Genomic DNA, 25,973 nt, shown 5'->3' with positions numbered 1-25,973 from the left:
GCATATTGAAAATATTGTATTTATGAGCCCTGGCATTTGAATTGTATAATATTTGGAATTCGATAATTTTTTTGTATTATTATTTATTTATTTTTATTTATTTATTTATTTTTTCTTTCGTTGTATTATTTTATGTTGAACCTTCCGGGTTTTTAAACCAATTTCATCGGTCAAAACGGGTCCAATGTCACCCAGTCACTTACAGCAGCCTGAAGTCGTCGAGCTAGCATTGTTTTGTAGTAAGACGTGCACGTCTTACTAGGGGGAGGATGTCGGATATCGCCTTTATCGATCGATCACCGGTCATTAAGATAGTCGAGATCGTTCTAGAACCTTCTAGACTCCCCACTCGCCACTCGTCCGCTCGTCCATTATCTTTACCGGGGTGTGACGGTGTCACCGGCGAGTCGGACATGAATAGTAGTTGTCGCCCGACATTCGTAGTCGGACAGTGGTCGCCGATGTGAAGGTGCTAATAAATGCACATCGAAAGGCCTTTCTTTATTATAATTTGCAGCGTGTAATATTTCAACCGCGTATCAATTTATACTGACACGCGTTGTTTGTTGTGGCGTTCCGACAACGTTGGATTTGATCCTTCTTCCTTCCGTTATTTGTGCGGCGTTTATGGATCTTTTATACACTCTTATACGAAGAATTCATTCATTGTGCCAGATCGTATGTATGTACTCTTTGTATCGTTAATTATATAAAATATTGTATTATTTGGTTAAGGCCATCAAGGTCTCATGTAAATTTATTGAATTAGTTCAATTCTTGTATTACTGAATTGGGCGCCCAGATATATATTTATATATTTAAATTTGATTATTTCTATTGTATTATTTGATTATTTATTATTTTGAATAGTACGGCGGCGCTTTGTGCCCGTATCTAAAAACACAGTATTTGCGTGTTATTTATTTACTTTTTTTTTTATTATTCAATCTCCATTATATTTGTAAAGTGTCCTCTTTCTTCCTTCGTGGATTGGAGCAGTGCCTAGGAGGTAAGTTTTGAATACGCCGTGGTAAGGTATACGCCACAATTATTAAATTATTTAAATGTAGCCGGATCGGTCGATGGCTCTGGGTCGACAGTAAGGGTTCGTGCCACAAGAATATTTAATAGGTAACCAAAATAGTGTGCTGGCCGAAAACGGTCATTTCAGAATAGTCGAAAAGTGAATTGACCGAAAAGGGAAAGGTTCATTTTTGCAGTAAAGTGTCCCGCCCTTTACAACAACTTATTGAATGGTCAATGGGTATGTCTAACTTTAAGTTCAACCGTATGTCTCTATTATGTACTACATACCATTTAACAAAATATATATCTGATATAGTGATATATATTTGACAGAATAAAAAGTACTATCATTAAAATAAAATTAAGTTAAAATAGAACTTAAAAAATCTACCTAATAAATAATCGATAAAAAATTCTTAGATATTCCGACATATTATAAGACAAAAAAATATCATATTCAAATACATTTTTTTTAATTTTGGTGAGAGGGACGGGCAAATGTCTTAATATAATGAGAATAGTCGACGGAAAATTGGGCGTTTTTCCCAACCTATATACCCATGTACGTATATTAATATTTACCTATTATTTATAATCAATAATAATAATATATTACCTACCTATGGAAATTGGTTTGCTTTGATCCCATCGTACATACGTATCATTTTTAATAAATAATTATATGAATAGGTTATAGGTGTAGAAAATTAAGCGACAAAATAATACCTATATAATGGTGTCCGTTGAATCGGCCAACGTATATGTTCATTAGCGTAGGTATTAAAAATGTTGTAGTATAGCATTTTTGCCTACGTGATTAGTGATTACTAACAGAGAGCACACAGGTACCTATATGTATTCAAAATAATGATATTCTTTCAAAAACAATTTTTTCATATTAAACTCACACGCTGAACGTCCATGCTGCGGATCTTTTGGTTATATGTATACTTACACATTTATCTTAACATTGATATCTGATAGTTGATTGTTGTACAGTAGATACGATGGTTGTGATAAGATTTCTGTTCCGCAAATACCAACAACATAGACTAATATTATAAGTGAGTGAACCAGCGTTTTCACGTTTGAAAAAATAAACATATTTTTTACTAGTTCAGAATTTTAACTCTAGTGATGCCAACAGTAAACTGTATATACTATGTATACAATGCAAGGGTGGACCAGTAATAAGATAGTCGTGAAGCCACGTAATATATAATGAAAAACAATATAAAGAAGAGGAAAAGAATCAATAACATCTGTATCATAAATTATTATATTATAATAGAAATATTCAGGCTTTTGTCCTAAGGTTTGGCCACCCTATATATACATTACAATATTTTAAATACACATTTTACAGTTAAACGCTTGTGAATAGAAATTGATGTAATGATAATGAATATTTGTTGTTCGACTATAATTTGATCCAAACTAATATGATAATTATTGAGAAGTATTAACGATCAGAATAATTAATATCGACGTCATACAAACAAACAAATTATAGATATTAAAATAAATTATAAATTTGTGCGTGTAATAATATTATAATGACAATGGCTAATATATGTATCGAAATATATAACCTAGTTAAATTTTTTTTTTTTTATCGTTCTTATAAACATCGGCGACAAAGGCCAATAGTTACACTTATTTATAAATACATATTTTTTTAGATTTAATTTTTATTAGGTATACTAAAATGTTTTAATTGTACTGCAGATTAATATTGTAACATAAGAACAAATGTTAGTTAATGCAAACTATTGCGTAGGTAACCTAACCTAACCTTTTATAAAGTTTTTTTTTTAAATATAGGTACTACCTACCCTTTTTTATTGTTGATGCTTACAAAATTTAAATCTCACGAAATATTGGATATTATGAGGTAGAAATTTATGTTATATTATTACTTACTTTACTTCACTATATTTTTCAATTTATTATTATATTTTTTTCTTTTATTTTTGGCATCAACTACAAATGTGGCTAATATACATAGGTGCATATTATTATTATTATATAGGCACTAACTGTTATTTAAATAAGATAAAGATAAGAATTATAATTGTATTAGAATAATAAATTACTAGGTATCCTACTATATACCTATCGAGGGACAGAAAATCATTGGATTTTTTCCTTAGCCCTTTACCTACTAAAATCCAAAACTACAACTACACTCAAAATATTTCTTTGGCTTTAACTTTAATTGATGAAATAATAAATATGGTAGATTGTACTAATCTGTGATCTGTATACTCTGTAACAATAATGAGTTATCACCAAACAAAACTATACATAATGAGATTTATTTTACAGGCAGACAACATACCTGATTTCTAAATTTGTAAGTATAACATTAATTTATATCATTACAATATAATTTTTTTAAATTTGTATTTTGTTTATCATAATATATATATATCACTGATATAATATCAGTATAAATTTAGAGGAATAAACAATTTTCTGCACAAAATATACCATATTTAAATCTAGTTTATATAATATTATATATTAATTATTTTACTGTATAGTGTATATAATATCATAAATCATAATAATTAATAAGCATACTATTAAGACTTGATCACTATTACTTCTGAAATTGTGCAATATTTTAACATAAATATAATGCTATAAAATATTAACTAATAAAATAACACTAATTTTGGTGCTTCTATATAAACTCCTAATCGAAATGTATGAATCATTTTAAAGGATCACTTGTACATTTCCAACAATTTTGGTATGATTTACCAACTTTATATTCAGACGATATTACACATGTACCTATAACATAACGATCGTCTGCCGATATCGTATAACTACAGTGCTCCATACAAATATCACTTGAGTAGTACTCATCTTTTCCACATTCTGATGTTACCAATCCCACAAGAACAGCCATGACCAATAACGAATACAATTTCATGATTTTGATTGACGTGTTTTGGAATTTGATCTACACACTAATATATAAGTATTAAGTAAGCTATTTAATATTTATAATTTTAGTAATCAAAACTCACAGTAATAATTCGAGTTGTTCGGCGTATAACAATGAATATATTGCTATAAATAACGCTGTAAAGGATGTCTATCCTTCCAACCAGTGTGTAATACGTATGTCTACTCGAGCGGGTTTTACGCTAAAATCTGAAAAGAAACTATAGGTAAAGTATAACTAAAGTATAACGCTGCGCTACGTCGCGCTACGCTAACAGTAAGAATATAATGACATTGACTAATAAACGTAATTCAATTATATATCCTTTATCCATATCGTAATTATTGTGATAAAATAAATATACAACGTTGCCTTATTTAAAAATCAATAATCCAATAGAAGACTATATTATATTATAATCTCTCATCGTGACGAATACGTTCAATTAATAATTGTATTGATAATCTGTGTTGTGTCACAGACTATATTTTATTGCAAGTCATTACGAAATAGCACACTTGAAGTACTTGGACGCACATTAAACACACACACACGCACTCACGATAAATTTAATTAATATAAGTATTTACAATTTAATAAATATTATCAATCTTTTAAATATTAATTATTCCCGTCGTTCGATTTAGAAATGCGGCTACTTTTACTGTCATAATATAATTTCAATAAATAAAAAGCGGGTAAGTGGATGTCACTCTGCAGCACATTAGGTGGTGGGGTGGACCTGTGACTAGGGTAGGTTAGATTTGAATGAAATGATAGGTATCATTGTATACGAAAAACGATTCTGGACGGAGATGATTTGTCAGTCTAGGATATATTATAGATAATTAAAAATTTTCAAATCTTTGATTTAAAAAGAAAATTTTGTATAAATTTCTAGCTTAAAATAATTTGCGAATTTTCGTAATTTATACGTATTTAGTCAATATTTGAACTTCAAATGCTAATAAAAAATTGTGCCTACGTATTTTTATAATTTTTTAATTACTATAAGAATAACTTATGAGGAATTTGTATTCAATTTTCAAGTATTTTGATAGGGCCGAAAAAAAAAATTTTATCAACCATTCAAAAAAATTTTTCAGAAAAATTGAAAATTTCAGTTGTCTATTAACATCTCAAAAAAAGTCAAAATATTTTTAAAATTAAATCATGTAAAGAAAATGCCAATTTAAATAACTGATAAAATTTTCACGTATCTACGACTTATACTTTTTGAATAATAACAAATATTTAAAATCGTTTCAGGATAAATCGTTATCGTAACGCTATTTCATAAAAATTTAAAATTCAAACGCACCTCAATATTTTCCTATAATAACGCTTCCAGATTTCTCTATAGCTACTTGAAGGAAAACTTATGGAAAACTTATAGTGTTGTATTCATAATCCTTAGTTATATAAACACAACAAATTTTATGATTTTTCAGCTTCAAAATTACTTGCAAATTTTCGCATTTTCGACAGATTTCGTAAAAATTTGAACTATAAACGCTTATAAAATAAAAATATGCCTATGTATTCTTATAATTTTTTAATCACTATAAGAATAACTTATGAGGAACTTTATATTAAATTTTCAAACAAATTCTTCTCTGATATCCATGAAAACATTTCGTAATCACAATATAATCATCTCGTCTAATATATATGTGTTATAATCTGTGGTACAATTATCCGATCTAAATATCTGGTGAAATTTTTAAGTATCTACGACTTATAATTTTTGAAGTATAACAAATAATATTTAAATTGATATCATTGCGCGATTTCATAAAAATTTAAAACTCAAACATTAGATGGTGGGGTGGACCTGTGACTAGGGTAGGTTAGATTTGAATGCAATGATAGGTATCATTGTATACGATAAACGATTCTGAACGGAGATGATTTGTCAATCTAGGATATATTATATTTAAAATTTAAATATTGTCATATATTCTATTTTGAAACAAATATATTAATTTTCAATTAGGACGCATTTCGAATAAGGCATGGTTAATCAATTTTTCCAAAAACATTGCATGTAGTTATCATAATTCATAATACCTTATATATTATCATAGATATACATATACCTGATTTCATAAAAATTTAAAACTCAAACGCTCAAAACATTTTTCCTATAATAACGCTTCAAATTTTCTCTACAGCTATTTGAAGCAAAACTTATGTAAAACTTAGTGTTGAATTTTTAACCTTATATATAAATAAAAACAATTGTATGAATTTTGAACTACAAAATAATTTGCAAATATTCATGGTTTTGACGAATTTTTGTCAATATTTGAACTTCAAAAAATGCTAATAAAAAAAAATTTGCATATGTATTCTTATAATTTTTAATCACTATAAGAATAACTTATGAGAAACTTTGTATTCAATTTTCAAGTATTTTGATAGTGCCAAAAAAATTGTATCGACACTTCAAAAAAAAATTTTCAGAAAAATAGAAAATTTCAGTTGTCTATAAATATCTCAAAAAAAGTCAGAATATTTTGAAAATTAAATCATGTAAAGAAAACGCCAATCTAAATAACTAGTAAAATTTTCAAGTATCTACGACTTATACTTTTTGAATAATAACAAATGTTTAAAATCGTTTGAGGATATATCTTTATCGTTACGCTATTTCGAAAAACTTTAAAATTCAAACGCACTTAAAATTTTTCCTATAACGACGCTTCGAGTTTTCTCTATAGCTATTTGAAGGAAAACTTATGGAAAACTTAGTGTTATATTTTTAATCCTTAGTTATAAACAGAAAAAATTTTATGATTTTTAAACTTCAAAATTATTTGCAAATTTTCGCGTTTTCGACATATTTCGTAAAAATTTGAACTATAAGCGCTTATTAAAAAAAATTGTGACTAACGATTTTTAATTTTTTTTAGCTACAATAAGAACAACTTATAAGGAACCTTATATTAAATTTTCAAGTTTTTTTGGTCGTCCAACATTTTTTAACCGACACTTCAAAAAAAAATTCTCAAAAAAATTGAAAATTTCAGTGGTCTATAAATAACTCAAATAAAATCAAAACTTTTTGAAAATTAAACTGTATATATATAACACTAACATAAACATTTGGTGAAAATTTCAAGTATTTACAGTGATTAGTTTTTGAATTACTACCATATAAATAAATCAATTTGGTCGAAAACTGGTTTTGCGTAAAAATTCCAGTTTTTCTGTCATTTTTTTTTTTTTGTTTTTCTCGATTTTTTTGAAAACTGTTGGAAAATGTTTACTTTTGACCTCTATAATGCACCAAGGATCTTCACTTTTATATCGGAAACCACCCCCAAAGTTTGAAATCGAAGCATTATTTCGACTAGTTATGCTGTACACAGACACAAAAAAAAAAAAAAAAAAAAACACACACATCATTGTAAAATCAATACATTCATCACTTCGTTCAGAATCTAATATATTAAATATTTGTGCGTAGTGACTTTATAATAAACAATAGCCAATAACTATATGCCTGTTCTTTATTTATTTATTTTAATTTGATAATAATACATCGAATTATCGAGTAGCATGTGTACACTGTAAAAAATGTTGTTAAATTTCAATTAACGACGCAATGTAAATTTACACAGAATATGTATGCTAGTTAATTTTGCATGTAAAAGTAAGTAAATTTGTCACAAATATTAAGATAAATAATGTTCACACACATTTCTGAGTAAATTTCAACTAAATGTGTTGTATAAATATACTAAGGTTTTCAAAATAAATTCATTTTATGTGTAAAATGTTAGTAAATTTATCACAAGTACTATTTAAATTTTGTTTGTATACACTTTTGTGCATATTTCACCTACAAGTTCCCTTAAATTTATAAACTTAATCAAAGTATATTAAATTTTACATTAAAACATTGGTGAATTGATATTTAACGTTCATTGATATTAATTTTAAGTGTAAAAATAATTCAGAATACTGAATAACTCATAAGCTTGTAGTCATTTTAGTCCTCCAAACTTATTAAATTAAATAACCGGCAGCCTGCAGGATTCTCAAAATAACAATGTTCATCAGTTATGTCAATACCTTCAAATAGTCAAAATATTATACTTAGATCAATACCTATAGGTATACACTTCCCATAGGCCATAATTACAATAAGTTGATCACTATAGTGTTCAGTTAAATAGTAAAATAATTTTTGAATTTATTATTACTTAATATTATATTCACAAACCTGTATTGAGTATGTTGTATAATTAATAATTATACTTAATTTTTTTGTGAATAATTTATTCAGTGTTTAAGCAACAGATTTGTATTCCCGGAAAAATACTGCACTTCGACTTTGTTAGTACGTACCAATAAAATTATAAATTTTATTTATTTGACTTATTTTATCATGGAAATTACATTCCAGATTATTATTATTAATGTTAAATTTATTATTTGTTATTATTGTTTTAAACGGTCTAATATATGGTAATCGGAAAAAAAGTCTCACTACGGGAAAAAATGTCTTACTATACCGAAAATAGTCGAAAAACACAATGAAACTTTTGCAACAGACTCACCAGACAGAGTAGCAACCACAAATAATTATCATTTATCAGTCATTATAATAATCACATCAGCGAATGTAATGTTTATTGCTAGTGCTTTAGCGTTTTGATTTTAACTTATTTGATTACATATAGGAGACATAGGTAAGACATAGGTACGTATATACTTACGTTCTTATTACGACATTGATGTTTGATAGTTAATTGTAGTATAGAAATATGGTTAATATAAAACTGTTTTAAATAGAATTTTTTGTGCCGTCAACACCTGCGGATTAAAATGACTAATTTTACGTTCATAGCATGATGTGAACCGACTGTATACCAGAGTGTGTACAATGCACGTCACCAAGTGGGATTTTTACAACAGCAATATTATATTCAATATTTATAATTCAAGAAAATTATTTATTTTTATGGTTTCGATGTCCATTTTTAATATTGTCATATTCAATCTTTTAGCTCTAATATTCTAATAAAATACTATATTTGGAATATATTTTTTAAATTATTTGCTCAGTTCAACTAAATGTCCAAATGCAAACAGTTTTCCACCATTTTCTGAGTATTTTCTATATTTTACAATGATGTGTGTTTTATTTTTTTAAATTTTTATATGTTTTTAGTATTGAATAGTTTTAAATTTTTATAAATATTTAATAAATTTGATTGCATATTTTACAATTTATTTGTGCATATTTTTCACTACGGTATACTCAAATATCTATTGATTAAATATATTGCAAAGAGACTGAGTTGCATTTGTGATCGGAATAACTAATAACAACATAATACTGAGACTGACGGCATATTTAAAGATTTTAAAATTAATTATAGTTATGTGCGTATGTTTTAATTATAATACCTATAACAACGATAATGTCAAATACCTATATGTTCAACGAACGATCTAACCTTTGAAAAACGTTTGATTTTATATTTGTATAATATTTATAAGATTATTTAATTACTAATTGTTATTCAAAGAAGATAAAATTAAAGGAATAATTAATAACATCATTGAAATAATAAATTACTATACCTAAATGAGAAACGGAAAATTATTTTCGAGCTTTGTCACTTCCGTAGTGGGTGTGCTTTTAAATAAAAAACTAGACCTACGTTAAAAATATCTATTTGAATTCAACTTTAATTAATTTTATAATAAATGTAGTATAAACTCAAGGGCGTCCGCAAGGGGGGTCAAGTAGGGGCATCTGCCCCTCCCTTGGCTTTTTATGTGTTAATTATCATAATCACTATGTACTATGTAGTATAAAATATCACAAAATAAGTATTTTTTAAATTAATATCATTTTTTGAAGCAATGAGTAATCCGCGATTACCATCATGCGCACCCAGACAGCACTATCTACTAGTAAACTTTGTAGGTAAGTAGTAATAAACTTGTATGCATTAGTAACTATTTCAACTATTTGGATCAATCTACTTTTATTTGTAAGTTTGTAACCTTAAAATCATTATCATCATTGGTGTCTTGGTGCTCCCGAGCTACGGTTTAAATATATTCAAAAGAATCTAACTTCTTCCCTGAATATAGGTATTTAACTGTTCTTTACCAATCATGTTACATATTTGGACACTTATTTAATTTTTTTTTTATTTTATATTATTTTATTATATATTCAATTATTTATTTTAGTCGACAAATGTTATGTGAATATATTTTAGTAGAATCTCGCGATTTCACTGGTATCATTGACTATAAATACTAAAATACTATACTAGTATTTATATTATTTATATTCAATATTGGTATATTTGAATTTTGCGTAGCTATTTTTAGTGGATATTAATTATGTTTTCCCGAATGGACGACGGCGATACTGAACAATGCAGCGGTGCTATTTCCGATAATAATAATATAATAATTTAAAGCCAACAGGCCTCTTTAATTTTATTTAATAATTTTTATTTTTATTTTTTTTTTTCATAACCTACCATAACTGTAAGTCTGTAACTTATGGCTATAGTTGCCGAGTTTATTGGATTTCAACAAACAGTTGACCTACCAAATGGTTTGGTAGTTTTTTTATTTATTTTATAGAAGCTACAAACATTTAATTTTATAAATAACCTAAACTTATCAAGTCAATGATTACATTTTATTTATATAAAAAAAAATGCATTTGTTAAGATAAAGTTGCACGTTACTTGATTAAAATTAATACTGTAAGATTAAGTTCCAACACTTACGACTATACACATAATTAATAATAATTTAATTGTTACATTCCCTACCTATATGATAGAACTCGTCAAAAACAATAAGGTACTTTATCACCAATCAGATACCTAATGAAACAAAAATTTAAAAATTTAAATATCTTGCCCTCCCCTTGACAAATTCCTGCGGACACCCTTGTATAAACTGTACTAAACTTGAGTTACGCCCAAACAAAACCATACACAATAAGAATTATTTTACAGGCAGACAATCTATAAAGTTTTTAAATTTGTGGGTATAACATTTATTTATATTAAATGTTCCACATTTGTATATCATAATATATCAGTATTAATTAAGATGACTAAGCAATAATTTTTACATAAAACAAACCATATTTAAAATTATCAACAGAGCTAGAATAGGCCACTCCAATATCACCCACTCCTACTTAATCACCAAGGAACCTAAACCAATGTGCGACTCATGCAACACCCACCTTACAATTGAACACATCGTTATGGATTGCCCCACATTTTCAACCGCACGTTTTATTCTCAACAATCCAAGGTCAATCGAAGAAGCTCTCAATCAACATAACTCCGACAACATTCTTAAATTTTTCAAACAAATAGATATAGACAAAAAACTGTAAATATTAGAATATTTTACATTGTATAATAATAATAATAAGATAATCTATAAAGACAATGTCAACTTTTATATTGTATAATTATCATTTTGTAATTATAGGCTAATAATCCTAGTAATTGAAGCCTTTATGTTAATAAAAAAAAAAAAAAAAAACCATATTTAAATCCAGTTTATATTACATAGTATATTATAATACTTATATTTATTTTATTGTACAATAATATCATAATATTAAGATTCTGTATCACTGTGACTTTTTTAATTGTGCAGTTATTTAGTATAAATAGAATGTTATAAAATGTTAACTAAAGAAATAACATATAGTTAGGTGTTCTATATTAGCCTCATGATCGACATTTAATGGATCAATATTACAAAGGTTTTCCAACACATTTCCAACAATAGAAGAATCCCATAATAATATCATTCTCTATGATTTCATACAAACTCGATCTTATACATTTACCTTGAACAGTGTGATCGTTTACCTTTGTTGGAAAATTGCATTGCTCGAGACAGACATGGTAAGAGTGGAAATCATATGTTTTACATTTTGATGCCGCTAATCCCACAAGAACTGCCATGACCAATAATAAATACAATTTCATGATTTTGACCAAAGTGTTAAAGAATTTGACCGACTAATCTAGATTAAAGTATTAAAGTAATTAATATGTATAATATATAGTATATATATAATCAATAATGATGCACGATAATAATTCAAGTTTTGTGGCGTTTAACAATAAATATAGGTACCAATTATTATAATAAAAATAACTTTCATATATGATGTTTAAAGGATGTTTGTCTTTCCAGCTAGAATGTAGGTTTCTCTAAAACGTTGTTACTCCAAAATCGGAAAAAACTGATGTAACGTATTAAGACTGCGTCTTCAAGAGTAACAGTTGACGAAGTAACAGTATCGGGCCGAATGTTCGGTCCAAGAAGGCCATTATTTATTTAATAGTAATAATAATTGTACAAACACAATTAAATAATTATGTTACAAAAATTGAATTGTCACAAATTTAATTGTGCAGATAATTTTAAGTGAATAATTAGGCAAAGTTGATTGTAGATACTGGAAAGCCGTATTAGTATATATAGAGACAATTGCATTCTTGCCTGTATTCTGATACGTTATTCAAATTAACTCATTAAGAGTTTAGGAATTTCGTCTGTCAACAGATAACTCTGTGTTATGATAAAAATATAAGAAGATTTAAAAAAATATCAATAATAATTTCAATTATATATACGCACGTAGTTGATTTTAAAGTGACTAATAGTGACACATTTAATTATAAATACCATATCTTAATCATTGTCATAAAATTAGTAGACAGCGTTTTTTCATTAATTTATGAATAAAGACATAAAAGTTTTTCACAAACAATTTTGATGAATATAATATGAAAATGGAATAATTTGTTTTATGAACTGCGGGTGGCTGAAATCCAAATTCCCAACATGGCAATATCTCAACACATGTTTGGTCACATGTGTCGCACTTGTTATACTAGAATATACTATTAGTGACCAGTCACCAAGCCTGGGCATGTTAATGATAATTTTTAATTGAATTAAGTTTATGCCGTTTAAGCGAAGCATTTTAAAAAGTTTAACGTTAACAGTTAGCCTAATTTTTGTTTAACTCAGTTAAGTTAAAAGGTATACCTATGAACATTTTTAGTTAACTTATTAACTTAAGTTAATTTAGTATAATTTTTATCATTTTTTTAAATATTTATATATATACAATATACATACTCAGAAATTTGATTTAAAATAATAACAACCATAAATATTATTGAACACAGAAAATAGGCCATAGCCAAAAGTTTTTCTATACATAGATTGAATTTTATTGAAGTAATTAAAAATTATACAACTATTCTGTGAAAAGCGTTCTATATAAATTTTAATATTAGTTATTTTTTATTCAAAATAAACATTTGATTTCATGTGACGAGAAGAATTTAGTTGGAAACCCAACTAAAACTTATCTATAAAGATAGTTCGAAAAAAAATAAGACTCCGTAAATGTAGAAATAAATACGAATAGATAACACAAATATTAACTTAACGTTTAATGGTTTTTGAATTGATTATACATACCTACTTCATTAAATCATAAAATTAACAACGCATTTTAATATTTTAGTTTAGGATATTTTTTTCATGCATTAGTAAAACTTAAGAAATTGGGAACACATTCAACATTCAACAAATACAAAAACAAAACAAAAAAAAATTCGTAAAATATAATAATTACAATCAATGTTTATTATTGTAGACCTTTAAATGAAAACGTATGGAATTAAAAGAAAAAAGTATTTTATGTTTGATTGAGATCGCCAAACTATGAAGAATTTATTCTGGTGTACAAAAATCATAGGTCCCACCGAGATTTGAACTCGGATCGCTGGATTCAAAGTCCAGAGTGCTAACCGTTACACCATGGGGCCACGTTGCACGTTGATATAAAACGTAATTGTTTCAATATAAAAAGGAATAATATATTTAAAACGTTTGGTTATAGTCAACTTGTAATAACCATTATTATGCAGGTAGTATAGGTACCTACTAATTTCAACGAAATTAAATCTGGTGAACAATTGATAACATACCAAATATAGAAAATGCCTGTATAAACATTCAGTTAAAATTTCAAGTATCTGCGGTCATTTGTTTTAGAGTTACACCAAAATAAGGAAATCGCTAAAAGTGAAAGTCCAATGTTGTAAAAATTTAAATTTCAAATGCTCATAAAAATGTAATTTGAATTTCAGGTGGAATTTTTATTTGTGATAAAGATTGAAAAACTTGTAAGGAATCTTGTATTAAATTTTGAAATCTTAGATTTAAAAAGAAAATTTTTTATGAATTTCTAGCTTAAAATAATTTGTGAATTTTCGTGATTTTTACGTATTTTGTCAAAATTCAAACTTTGAATGCTTATAAAAAAAAATTGTAAATATGGATTTCTTTTATTTTTCAACTGCTATTGTAACAATATGTTAAGAGCCTTGTATTAAATTTTCAAGCTTTTCTGCTCAAAAAATAAATTTTAATCGATATTAATTTAAAAAAAACTAATAATGATCGAAAATTTCAAATGCCTATGAGTAGTTCAACTTAAGTCAAAATTTTTTGAAAATTGCATGGTGGATAGAATGTACTTATATAAACATTCGGTGAAAATTGCATGTATTTATGGTCATTCGTTTTATAGTTACATCAAAAACCAAAATCGATTTTGTCGAAAAATGAGTGTGCGTACAATTTCCCGTTTTCCCCTTAATTTTTAGTTTGTTTTTCTCGATTATTTAGAAAAGTATTAAGAATTTTTTACTTTTGACCCCCCCAAAGTACTAGATTCACTTTCTGATCGAACGAGGTACTAAAGTCAAAAATCGAAACATTTTTACTGCCCCAAAACGTGATGACAGACACAAAAAAAAACACACACATCATGGTAAAATCAATACATTCATTGCTCCGCTCAGAATCTAAAACTCATAAAGAATCTTGTAATTTTCAAGTTTTTTTGGTCATCTAAAATTTTTTTACCGACACTTCAAAAAAAATTCTCATAAAAATCGAAAATTTCAGTGGTCTATAAATAACTCAAAAAAAATCAAAACTTTTTGAAAATTAAACTGTATATATTATATAGCACTAACATAAACATTTGGTGAAAATTTCAAGTATTTACAGTGATTAGTTTTTGAATTACAACCATATAAAAAAATCGATTTGTTCGAAAACTGGTTTTGCGTAAAAATTCCAGTTTTTCGGTGATTTTTTTTGTTTTTCTCGATTTTTTTGAAAACTGTTGGAACTTTTGACTTCTATAATGCACCAAGGATATTCACTTTTACATCAGAAACCACCCCCAAAGTTTGAAATTGAAGCATTATTTCAACTAGTTATGCTGTAGACGGACAAAAAAAAAACACATCATTGTATAAAACCAATACATTCATTACTTCGTTCAGAATCTAAAATTATAATGACAAGTAAAACTCAATTATGAGGTACACTCAACTCCTACTGTATGAGGTAGCAGTTACCTAATTTTCCCTTTATGAAATCGTACTCTTAGATCCATTAGGAATTATAAGATAGAACTAAAAACAAATTATGTATAATAAAATATTCGCGTAGTGCGTTATTACTTATTAAACGGAACACACACTTATGGTCACAGTATTTATGCCACACAGATTTAGTAAATTATTGGTATATATCTACTCGGTTGCAACTCAGTTATTACATGATAGTATTATACCAATAAATGTTATGTCCAATTACAATACGATTTGATCTACGCGACGTAGTCGTGACGCGTTAGGTGTACGACAGTAGCATGTAGCACGTAGCTGTAATCTGCCAAAACTTTTTTAAGTTAACTTACTTTTTGTTCATATTATCACAAATAATAACTTTTATGAATACCATTCATCGAGGTCCCATGGTGTAATGGTTAGCACTCTGGACTTTGAATCCAGCGATCCGAGTTCAAATCTCGGTGGGACCTATGATTTTTGAAGGTATATACTTAAAACTTTATTCATAGTTCTGAAATATGTGCACATGATTATTTTTAGAATTTCCTATTAACGTGTAGAGTATATTATAGTTAGCGTTACGCACTCTGCTGAACTTTTTCTATCTAGTTAAGGACCTTTAGGACTAATTAGGACTAATTTAAATATTTTAACTAATTTATTCTTATACAATTTTAATATATACCTAATTAAAAACATAATCAATTTAAAAAATATTTTAAATAAATAATAATAAATTTTAAATATAATCAATTGTAGTAATATTATAAATACCAGTCTTTTTTATTTTATGAATCCATAGGCGGCACTTAGCTATTATTGTCAAGGGAGGAGCAAAAATTAATTAATAACACTTATTTACTGACTCATTTAATTTTCTCACATTCAACTTATCTAATACATTCCACCTAAATTTTTACTTTCTCACTATCTAACTAAGAACAGATAACATTTCACAGTTCTCTAATTTTATATTTTATATTACAATAATTTGCCAGTTTTCAAGTGCGACTAATAGATGGCTTCTTGTTTCTATTTTCATTGTATTTTTGTTCTGTGACCACGCATATACTTATTGTATTAAATCGTAAAGATTTGTCATTAGTTTTAATATTTTTAAATTTTTCATCTGTATTATGTCGTTATGTCGATATTGATTGTTTCCATCTTTTGATAGAGAATGCGACTCTACTTTTTGTGTGACAAATAAATACAAAACAATACATAGGTACCTAATTTTAAATAATATAGTTACTATTTATGTCCAATAAAATCCGTACTTTATTTGTGTTTTGTATATTTTGATTATAATAAATGTATAATGAATAATTTATTATAAATGAATAAAAATAACGATACTATTATGATACATATATATTTATATCTACCCATGTGCCGCTAACTTACTTATTTTGTAGGAATATGATATATTGTCTTTATTTCATGAAATTTATGTGCTAAAATCTAAATGGTCCACATTTTTATTATTATTATTACTGTCGAGTTACAATGACTAATAATGGTTCTGAATATATTTATTTTAGAATAATTTACTGTCTAATACTATATTATAATGTGTCGCGTATAATATACGATAATTCACAAGTGTTTTATAAAATATGAGTAGTATAGTTGAGGATGATTTTATTTTAGTAAAGGCCAATGAGATGTGCTGAGACCATATAAAATTTGTAAATTTGAAAATTTGTAATAAAATATGTCCACGACAAATGTGGGGATTTTCGCTGCTTTTGTTGAGATTGGCAGGACTGTGGGCCACGGTCGTATACGTACAAGTATAATCTGTGGTCAATAATCTTATAATGTACCTATTTATTATAATTACAATAATTTATGTAACTAGAAGTAATTTAGATTAAGTACACTTTCATATAACCATTACTTTTTGTTAATAAATGGTGAGTGAAATAATACCATCACCGTTTAATATTCTATGATTTAAATTTTAAATAATACAATTTTAAATACGATTTAGTATATAAATATTAAATATCATATAATACTTTACTCACATATTTAGATACTATTCCAGAGCTATGATTATGATTTATGACCAAGATCAATAGTGTTCACTTAGACAGTTGTTATGGACAACGTGTTTCTTTTTTGTATGTACTTAAAAATATAAATTAAATTTTTCTACTTCTATAAGATTATAGTATTAAATATTATTTCAGATATTGACGTAAATGTTAAAAAGAATAAAAACAAAAACCAGCAAAATATGAAATAATATTAATATATAAAAACTGCAAAAATTTCTAAGGTTCCACCGAGATTTGAACTCGGATCGCTGGATTCAAAGTCCAGAGTGCTAACCATTACACCATGGAACCGCGACGTAAACGTTAATCAAATGAGTATACTTAAGCAAATATAAAATATTATTTCTGACATAATTGGTTATTACTTATTAAAAATCAACTAAACTATCAACTATAGCTATGTAGTTTGACAATAGGTAAACTGTTATTATATTTTAGTCATTCTAGAACTGGTGGGAGCGGTTGAATTTCAAATTTTAATTATTATTATTTTGTTTATTTTGGTTTTAATATTGTAATAAGTAACCAGTGTTGTAAAGTATTTGAGTAAAAGTATTTGAGTAAAAGTATTTGAATAAAAGTATTCAAATACTTTTTTACGTATTGAATACTTTTTAAAATATTTTTATTTTTGAAGTGTTTGAACGGTATTTTAAATACATTTTTTTAGTATTGAATACTATTTTATTGAATACTTTTTTTATTCCTTTAATTCTTTATTCATTGTCAAATAATAATAATGTTATAATAATATTATAAATATAATATTATTATTTATTTTATCATTTATGAACAATTCGATATCGGTTTTAGTTTTCGTCTATTAATAGCCTAACTAAATATCAGGGGCGCCCGCAGGAAATCAGCTCAGTGGGTGCAAATTGAAATGCATGTTCTATATTTTACATATATTTATATTATTATCTAAACATAACTCCAAATGTATAATAATATAAATCATAACTAATACAATACATAGAAAAAAATTATAAAATTATTAATAATATTATATGAATTATGAATCAAATAATAATGATAAACGTCTGACATTTAGTCCAAAATGATTCATAACATCGGTTTTGTGATTTTCAAAAAATAATGTATCGTCAAATCTATTTTTGTGAATGTGAATTAGTGCCAAACTGCTTAATCTCATATTGGACATTGTAGATCTTACCCATGTCTTGATACGACGCAAAGCACTAAAATAGATAATAATTATAATCAATATTAAATAATCAATACAAAATATGGTTTATAATAATATGTTAGGTACCTAAAGGTTCTTTCAACTGAACAGGAAGTTGCTGGTAATGTAATAGCTATTTGTAAAGCTGTATTTACAGCAGGATAGTATTTAGATTCTTCTAGTAAATCAATTATTTGTGTATTTGGATCACATGGTTTTTTTAGCCATATTTCATACCAAGTTATTGCTTCTTCTTCAAAATTATCAAGAAGAGGTCCATATAAGTTATTGATAGATTTAACTACTTCACTGAACTCTTCAATATTCATTTTTATCATTTTTTTTGGGTGTAAATTAAATAATGAAAATGATTTTAAATTTTCATCAGAGAATCTATCACTAATTGACATTATTATGGAATCTAAGTAGGGAATAAATAAAGATTGTCTAAAAAAGTCATTAATATTATTACTTGGATAATTATCTCGTTGTGTTTGTCTGATAGCTCTTCGTGGTATTTTTAACTCTAGACCACTTTGTTTATAAAAAAAAAAACATATTTAATAGTATACAAAAGTAAATGTAGGAATTAGGATTAGTAACAAAACTTATAAAATTGTATTTTAATTTTTTTTTAATTAAATCACCTGACTATCAATATATAATCAATACACCAGACACCTACCAATCATTTATCATCTTATATTTATAGCTAGTATTAATTTTTTATCACTCAGTTAAAATTTATTTATATTTTAATAGAATAAAATTTAATGAAATATTATTTATATTAATTTATTGTAAATATGTTTTTTATTTATAGAAAAAATTACATATTATAATATATTTTTTGCATATTTTTAATTAAAAATTAATAATAATAGGTATGATAAAATATGTATTCGAGTAAGTACTTACCAAAATTAGGTTTTGTGACTCTACTATCTCGTCTGTATCTCTTTGTAGCAAAGGAACATCTGACTCAGGTAATGGTTTAATTTTTTTTTGAAAAAAACTCAATATTGAGTCTTTTCTTTTATTACTCATAATGATAATAATTTTTGTAGCCGAATAACGAACTAATAACTATAACAACTATAATACCTCTTTAACTCGGTAATTTAAACTTGAAAACCTACTTTATTGTCAAATTGTCATAAGTTAACATTCAAGGTGAATCGCAATAACTAGTAATGAACAATGAGTAATGAACTGGACGCTAGCTAGTAGCTATAAATACGTATCGACGTATCGTTAATCGTAATGCACTGGGAGAAGTAGGACTGAGGAGAGTGTTACTTGTTAGTTGTTATCGAATATTCTCGATTATCGAGCGTGGTAATTCCCATTTCCCGTATATTTTGTTCAGACATCTAAATATAAATAGATAGTCTAGATAGTAGATATAATAATAATTATTATACCATACACAGTGACACAGTGTATAAGAATATACTAAATATCGTCATGAGACATAAGGTCATAATATTATTCTGTGAAAGTTTACCTTAGATAATTATTGGATTATAGAAAAAAAATCAGAAAAAAAAATTGAATATATTATAATATAATATAATAATTGTTTTGTTTATTAAAAAATGTCAGTGGGTGCAATGGCACCCACTGGCCCCTCTCTGCGGGCGCCCCTGCTAAATATGTTTTACTCCGAGAAACCGTCTGTTTATCGTCGACGACGATCGCAATTCGCAACGGTACGTTATTACGTTATCGGTACCTACTACCTAGCAGTGCGTCAGTAGAGAGAGTGTTTAGTGTTGGTGGTGCAACAATCACCAAAAAATGAACTAATATGACTGATAAGCATTTCGAACAAATTATGTTTTTAAAATGAAACACACAAATGTTCGATTAATATTATATATTAATACATTATGAATGATTCAGAATTAAATTGATTTTTTTGTTTTGTATTTGAAAATTATGTCAAATACTTTTAAAAAGTATTTGAGTAATACTCAAATACTTTACTATAGATAGTATTTGGGTGGTATTTTAAATACTTTATTTTATAAGTATTTGAGTAATTACTTAAATACTTTTTAAAAGTATTTTTTACAACACTGTAAGTAACAATATATAGTAGTGAGTCTTAGTCAGTAAGTTTTTAGCACATGTAACAGAATATAACTAGGTTAAACATTAATAAATATATTATATAAGAAATAGTACTAATAGAAAATGGGGGTTCTTCAGTGGTGATCGCGCGCTTGATGCAATCACTGTGAAAGTGTTGGATAAAATTGTTAATAAAGTTTTATACCTTTTAAATTATTGTGCGTGTTTAAATAGTGTGTGTCAGAAGATGTATTATTGATCAGAGTTTGGTGATCGAGAGACTCGATTGTCAATAGACATCTGTGCAGTCAGAGCCTGATTTACCAAATATATGGCCCAAGACAAAATAATTAATTGGGCTTTATATACATATTATGTAATATAATAATATATAAATTGAAAAATATGTATTAGATACAAAGTCAGTGTTAGTCACCGGTGGGCCCAGGACAAAATGTCTATTTTTTCCATGCGTAAATATAGCCCTGTGCGCTGCAGTGACGCAACCAGGATGGTGAGTGTCTACCAATAGCGTACCTACTCAATAGTTCCCCAAATTTCAGATGACTGCTATATTTTAATATTCATTGAAAAATGTATTCCCAATATATGGTTCAATGTGGGTGTCCAGACACTCAAAACACCACCCTTGATTGCGCTACTACCAGGGATGAAATTTACGTATGAAGGAAAATACTCGGGACGCAATTTAAATCAAATAGGTACATTGGGACGCAACTTACAGACTACAGCCACACTTAAGTAACCCAATATCTTTTGAAGTTTTGGGTAACTATGGCAAGCAATTTCAAATAATAATAAAAAAAATAACAAATAGGTAAAGCCAAGGGTAATTGAACAATTAACATGTATTATTAATTATTTTACGTATCTTTTGTATTTAAAATTTAAATTCTATCAAGTTATTTTACACTATGTAAACAAATAAACGTATATGTTTTTACCTGATTATTTCTTTGAATAAAATACCGAAATTAATAGAAATTTCAAAAGAAATACCAAATAATCGAATATCTATCAAAAATAAATAAATTTATAGGTATAGGAATCACATATTAAAATAAATATTATTGTATTCGGTGCCTTTTTTCAGTTCAAAAACCATGAACGGATCACGATACTGCCACCAGTGCCAGCCATTCCAGTATTGTTTATTCATCCGACGACTACAAATATACGTTTGACTGTTTGAGCATAAATACCAACTTGGATGACTGATTCTTTTTATAGCTCCAATGTTCTATAACTAATAACTATATATTATAATATATTCCTAAATTAATGAAGGAAATACCTGAAGACGCAGGTTGTTTCACCAGTCGATTCAAATTTACAATATTATACAATACATTTACATATATTTCTAATTGATGAATTTAAAAAACAAAACTATTAAAAAGTGGATTTCTTTAGATATTGCCTCTGTGTCAACCGTCAACCGAAATCATTCGGAGGAATGATGAAAATACTGTGTTATCGTGTACTTATAAAATATTGTTTTTATCAACATACATAAAAAGAAGAAACTGAATAATAATCATACATCAACAGCTGATCGAATAAAAAAATTAATTTTGTCAAAAGTTATCTAATTATTACGGGTTAGAAGGAGTGTGCCTGATTCTGCACTGGCCCGACCGTTTAAATGGCTGTAGGTACCTGAATGTATTGCCACGGCACGTCATGCTGTACCGTGGTGATTTTCAAAAAAATAAATTATCGACTATATCAGGCCACCGCTATTAGTGCTGTTACGTGATTTCAGGATTGACGAAGATGTCTGTCGAGCAGTTCTTATGCGTCGTATAACATGCATGTCGATAATATAATATTAAATGTGTAACAAAAAAATAGTGTTTAATACTCTTTACTGAATGCCTCTTATATTATATGAGCTAGATATGGAATAGGTCAATACCAAGACGATAGACTTCATAAAATCAAAAAATTTGTAAAATTGGTAGAAAAAAAAAATGTAGTGTCGTGGGACGCCTGCAAGATTTGAAACATCAAAAACTATTTTTTATATTAAAGGCGTATTAGATGTTGTCTACGCTTTGTATAATACTTTCCACGCGGCACGCATGCGCTGGATGCGAGCGTTACGCACATCGCGTGATTAACACGCATGCGTGCATTATGAGCTTCACGATCCCGACTAACGGTTTCACCCGCCGCATTAAATTGTTCACGTCATAAAAAAAAATCTAATCATCAGCTTTTATAGTTACTTAGAATTAGGTTTATAATTTATAAAATATACAATTCTTATCAGCCTGGCACACCAAAGGCTTGTGGATCAATTTTCTTAAGGGGTCCCATAATGAATTGAATAGCATTATTTAAAGGAAAATAAGCGCCTTATTGAGCCTAAAAATCAGGTTTGATCAAGTATTTCGATAAATTCTTTACTTTTTATATGGATTCTTTTAGCTATACATAGAGCAGGAACAGGGCAATTAAATAAAAAATTATAAGACACTATAAAAAAAAAAAACTGAGTGCCCTAATCGAATAGGTATACGGCCCAGCGGCTGTGACCAGAGCGACACTGTATAAAATATCACCTGCATGTTTAGTAATATTCATACAAGTTAATTATATATTTAAAATATAAATATATTATATAAATACATATTTATAAAAAGAAACTTAACTACAGTCTATACCTAACATATGGCCATAGATACCGGTTTTACGCTTTCAGATTAATTATATAAAAAAAAGCTCTTCACTTGGGTGTATATACCTAGTTAATTTTTTAGTATGAAAATATTACTCCGAAAGCGGCTACTAAGTATGGCAATAATATATTTTCATAACGAATACATTTAGAAAAACACACATTAATATATAAATTGGTGTTTCAAATTCGTCAAGTTGATATGTATGCATTTAAGGAGTTATATATATATTAAACAAATATATTGGATACTGTATAGTATATAGTATAATTATTAATTATATATAAATATGTGTGTATTGTTACGATATTCTCTCTCGTTCGTAAGTTTGTGTACATATAATGAAAAGTGCAGTTACGATCACGGAGATCTCTTCAGTGTATGTATATTGTATATATATATATATATATGCGCTTCGGCTTTATGTTGTCAACTTATTTCGATTTAATGTGTCGTTAAGAGTTTAATTACAAGATGGCGCGTTCTAAAATTAAGGCAGTGGTCACGTTTTATGGGCCCGCAGTGACAACTACGGTGCGACGTAGGTAATAAAAACGACGTTTTTTTCCTTCGAAAATGCCCCCCTTATAAGAGTCAGATGGCTCCGTGATAGCATCTCGTGAATTATGTATGGTTACTTCTCCTCTTCCATCCAAAAATTGAACGTATATATGAACCCTCTTGGCCAGAGGGTCGAATACATATTATTCTGTATATTATAAAACTACGTTAAAGTTTACGACTGGAATCGGAATTCCGACCTGTCACCAAAGTAGTTTAAGATTTATGAAATAGGATAAATCAGATGATGGACACGCTGCACTGGCTATAACTTTATATATATATTTAATATCTACGAGGCTATACAATATTTTTTCATATTATATATAATTTATTTGTATACCTAGGTAAAAGGTATTTTAGATTATTTAAATAGTCCAGATATTCCAAATTTGTCTTATGTATAAAAAATAACTCAAGTATAAACTACTATATGACTAATAATAATGTTACATAATTTTCTATGTAATAACTGTCAATTTTACAATTGTATTGACATGGTCTGATTACATTTTTATTGGGAAATTTCAAAAATATAATCTATTTAAAGTAATATGTCTTCAGCCTATTGTATTCCTTTTCCAATGTATATATTATTATACGACACCTTTACTATATTTAACAAACATATTATTTTTAAAAACTTATAAATTACATAGATTTATTTAAAATAGTATATAAATAGGTATACAATTAAACAATTAAATAAATAATCAAAAATCAAAAATCGTAAGAGTATCTTAAAGAGAGAATCGTCTAATATCAATATTATTTCTGAACTAATCTCGTATTTCTAAATTTAAATTATTGAACGATGATAATACACACCTCGTTATCACTTCTCTAGTTATGTGTAATAAAAATCCAACGTAGATAAATTGATGTTTGATAATATTTTGATGATTTATGTTATTATATGTAACTAATTATTTTTATTAGTCCATAGTCGAGAAATGCTAACCTAACAAACATAATCTTTTTTTGTATATAATATATATGATATATATATATTATATATAATATATCGACACTTTTAGATACTATAACTCGAAATATACTATAAGTATAGTAAGTACCTAATACAGACATTATTATTGTTATAAGTTATAACGAACACTACCTAAAACTTATTTATGAATATTTTTTAATATTTATAAAAGATATAAACAGTAATACCTATTACCTATTCTTGGATATTTGGATGAGCGTATATCGTATAGGTAAGTGATAGCAATATTGAATATTGATGTCCTATTTGTGTATTCTTTTTTTTTAAACTTTTATTCTTTTTTTTTTTATTAATAGTGAATTTAAAATCTGTATAATGATTATATAATAAGTAAGTGTGATGACAAAATAACAAAATAACATTAATTACAGAAAAGGAAGACTCCCAGCAGTGCCACACTGCCACCTGACAAGAAATTAGGGTTTAATTTTTTAGTATTTTCTCCTTAGTTAATTTTTTTTGTGTATTCTTAAAAAAATATTTTAAGACGTTTCGATCATTATTATAACTGTTGTTGTATCATGCATAATATATAAAAAATATTACAATTAGAACTATTAACTAGGTTAAGTAAACAATCATATGTAACTGCCAACTGGTAAAATACCAAAACAATTAACTATTATTAAGTAATGGCGTAATACAATAACAATTAGTATAATTTTAAGCTTAGTCAGTAAGTATAATGTAACTAGGTTAAACTCAATATCGATATTACCGATAGTGTTTCGATTGTAAAATTTATATTAAGGAATATGTGAAGACAGAAAAGGGGTCAGTTGGCGGTAGTCGTGTGACTCGATTACCGCTGACCACCAGTGTCAGAGCCAGGTGGTGATCGTGTGACTCGATCGCCACTGGACGTCAAAGTGTTCAATAAAAGTGCTTATAATTAATTTGTTCGTTTA

The 25,973-nt window shown here is 27.2% G+C and overlaps 1 protein-coding gene, 1 long non-coding RNA gene and 3 other non-coding genes across 6 annotated transcripts; 1 reads left to right on the top strand and 4 right to left on the bottom strand.

Moving 5' to 3' along the window:
• Positions 1-2,289: 2,289 nt before the first annotated feature.
• Positions 2,290-12,323, bottom strand: LOC107162297 (uncharacterized). 2 transcript variants are annotated; one of them, XR_001505978.2, is made up of 4 exons: positions 12,143-12,323; positions 11,872-12,029; positions 4,068-4,194; positions 2,290-4,007 (listed from the first exon to the last, which is right to left on the bottom strand). It is a non-coding gene; the product is annotated as an uncharacterized LOC107162297 (long non-coding RNA). The 2 variants fall into 2 exon arrangements; XR_001505977.2 differs by lacking the exons at positions 11,872-12,029; positions 12,143-12,323 and having other exon boundaries at positions 4,068-4,867.
• A 1,459-nt stretch (positions 12,324-13,782) lies between these two features.
• On the bottom strand, positions 13,783-13,854 carry TRNAQ-UUG (transfer RNA glutamine (anticodon UUG)). Its single transcript has one exon. It is a non-coding gene; the product is annotated as a tRNA-Gln (tRNA).
• A 2,003-nt stretch (positions 13,855-15,857) lies between these two features.
• On the top strand, positions 15,858-15,929 carry TRNAQ-UUG (transfer RNA glutamine (anticodon UUG)). The gene has a single exon. It is a non-coding gene; the product is annotated as a tRNA-Gln (tRNA).
• Positions 15,930-17,744: 1,815 nt separating this feature from the next.
• On the bottom strand, positions 17,745-17,816 carry TRNAQ-UUG (transfer RNA glutamine (anticodon UUG)). Its single transcript has one exon. It is a non-coding gene; the product is annotated as a tRNA-Gln (tRNA).
• Positions 17,817-18,465: 649 nt separating this feature from the next.
• On the bottom strand, positions 18,466-19,380 carry LOC149058823 (52 kDa repressor of the inhibitor of the protein kinase-like). Its single transcript, XM_089220186.1, has 2 exons — positions 18,802-19,380; positions 18,466-18,727 (listed from the first exon to the last, which is right to left on the bottom strand). Exons 1-2 carry the CDS (start codon positions 19,122-19,124, stop codon positions 18,541-18,543), a joined length of 510 nt encoding a protein of 169 aa, XP_089076312.1. The 5' UTR covers positions 19,125-19,380; the 3' UTR covers positions 18,466-18,540.
• Positions 19,381-25,973: the final 6,593 nt, after the last annotated feature.

This window comes from Diuraphis noxia, unplaced genomic scaffold (assembly GCF_037042655.1).
Source record: "Diuraphis noxia isolate RWA-SAM2 unplaced genomic scaffold, SU_Dnox_SAM2 contig0002, whole genome shotgun sequence".
Lineage (NCBI taxonomy): Eukaryota > Metazoa > Arthropoda > Insecta > Hemiptera > Aphididae > Diuraphis > Diuraphis noxia.
This window is presented reverse-complemented; position numbering and strand designations above follow the sequence as displayed.

Bases quoted from the DNA above. Each gene is read 5' to 3' on its own strand.
- LOC149058823 (XM_089220186.1), bottom strand. From the start codon at position 19,124: ATGTCAATTAGTGATAGATTCTCTGATGAAAATTTAAAATCATTTTCA. The intron at 18,728-18,801 runs GTACCTAACATA...TATCTATTTTAG, and splicing joins TCAGTTGAAAGAACCTTTAG to TGCTTTGCGTCGTATCAAGA.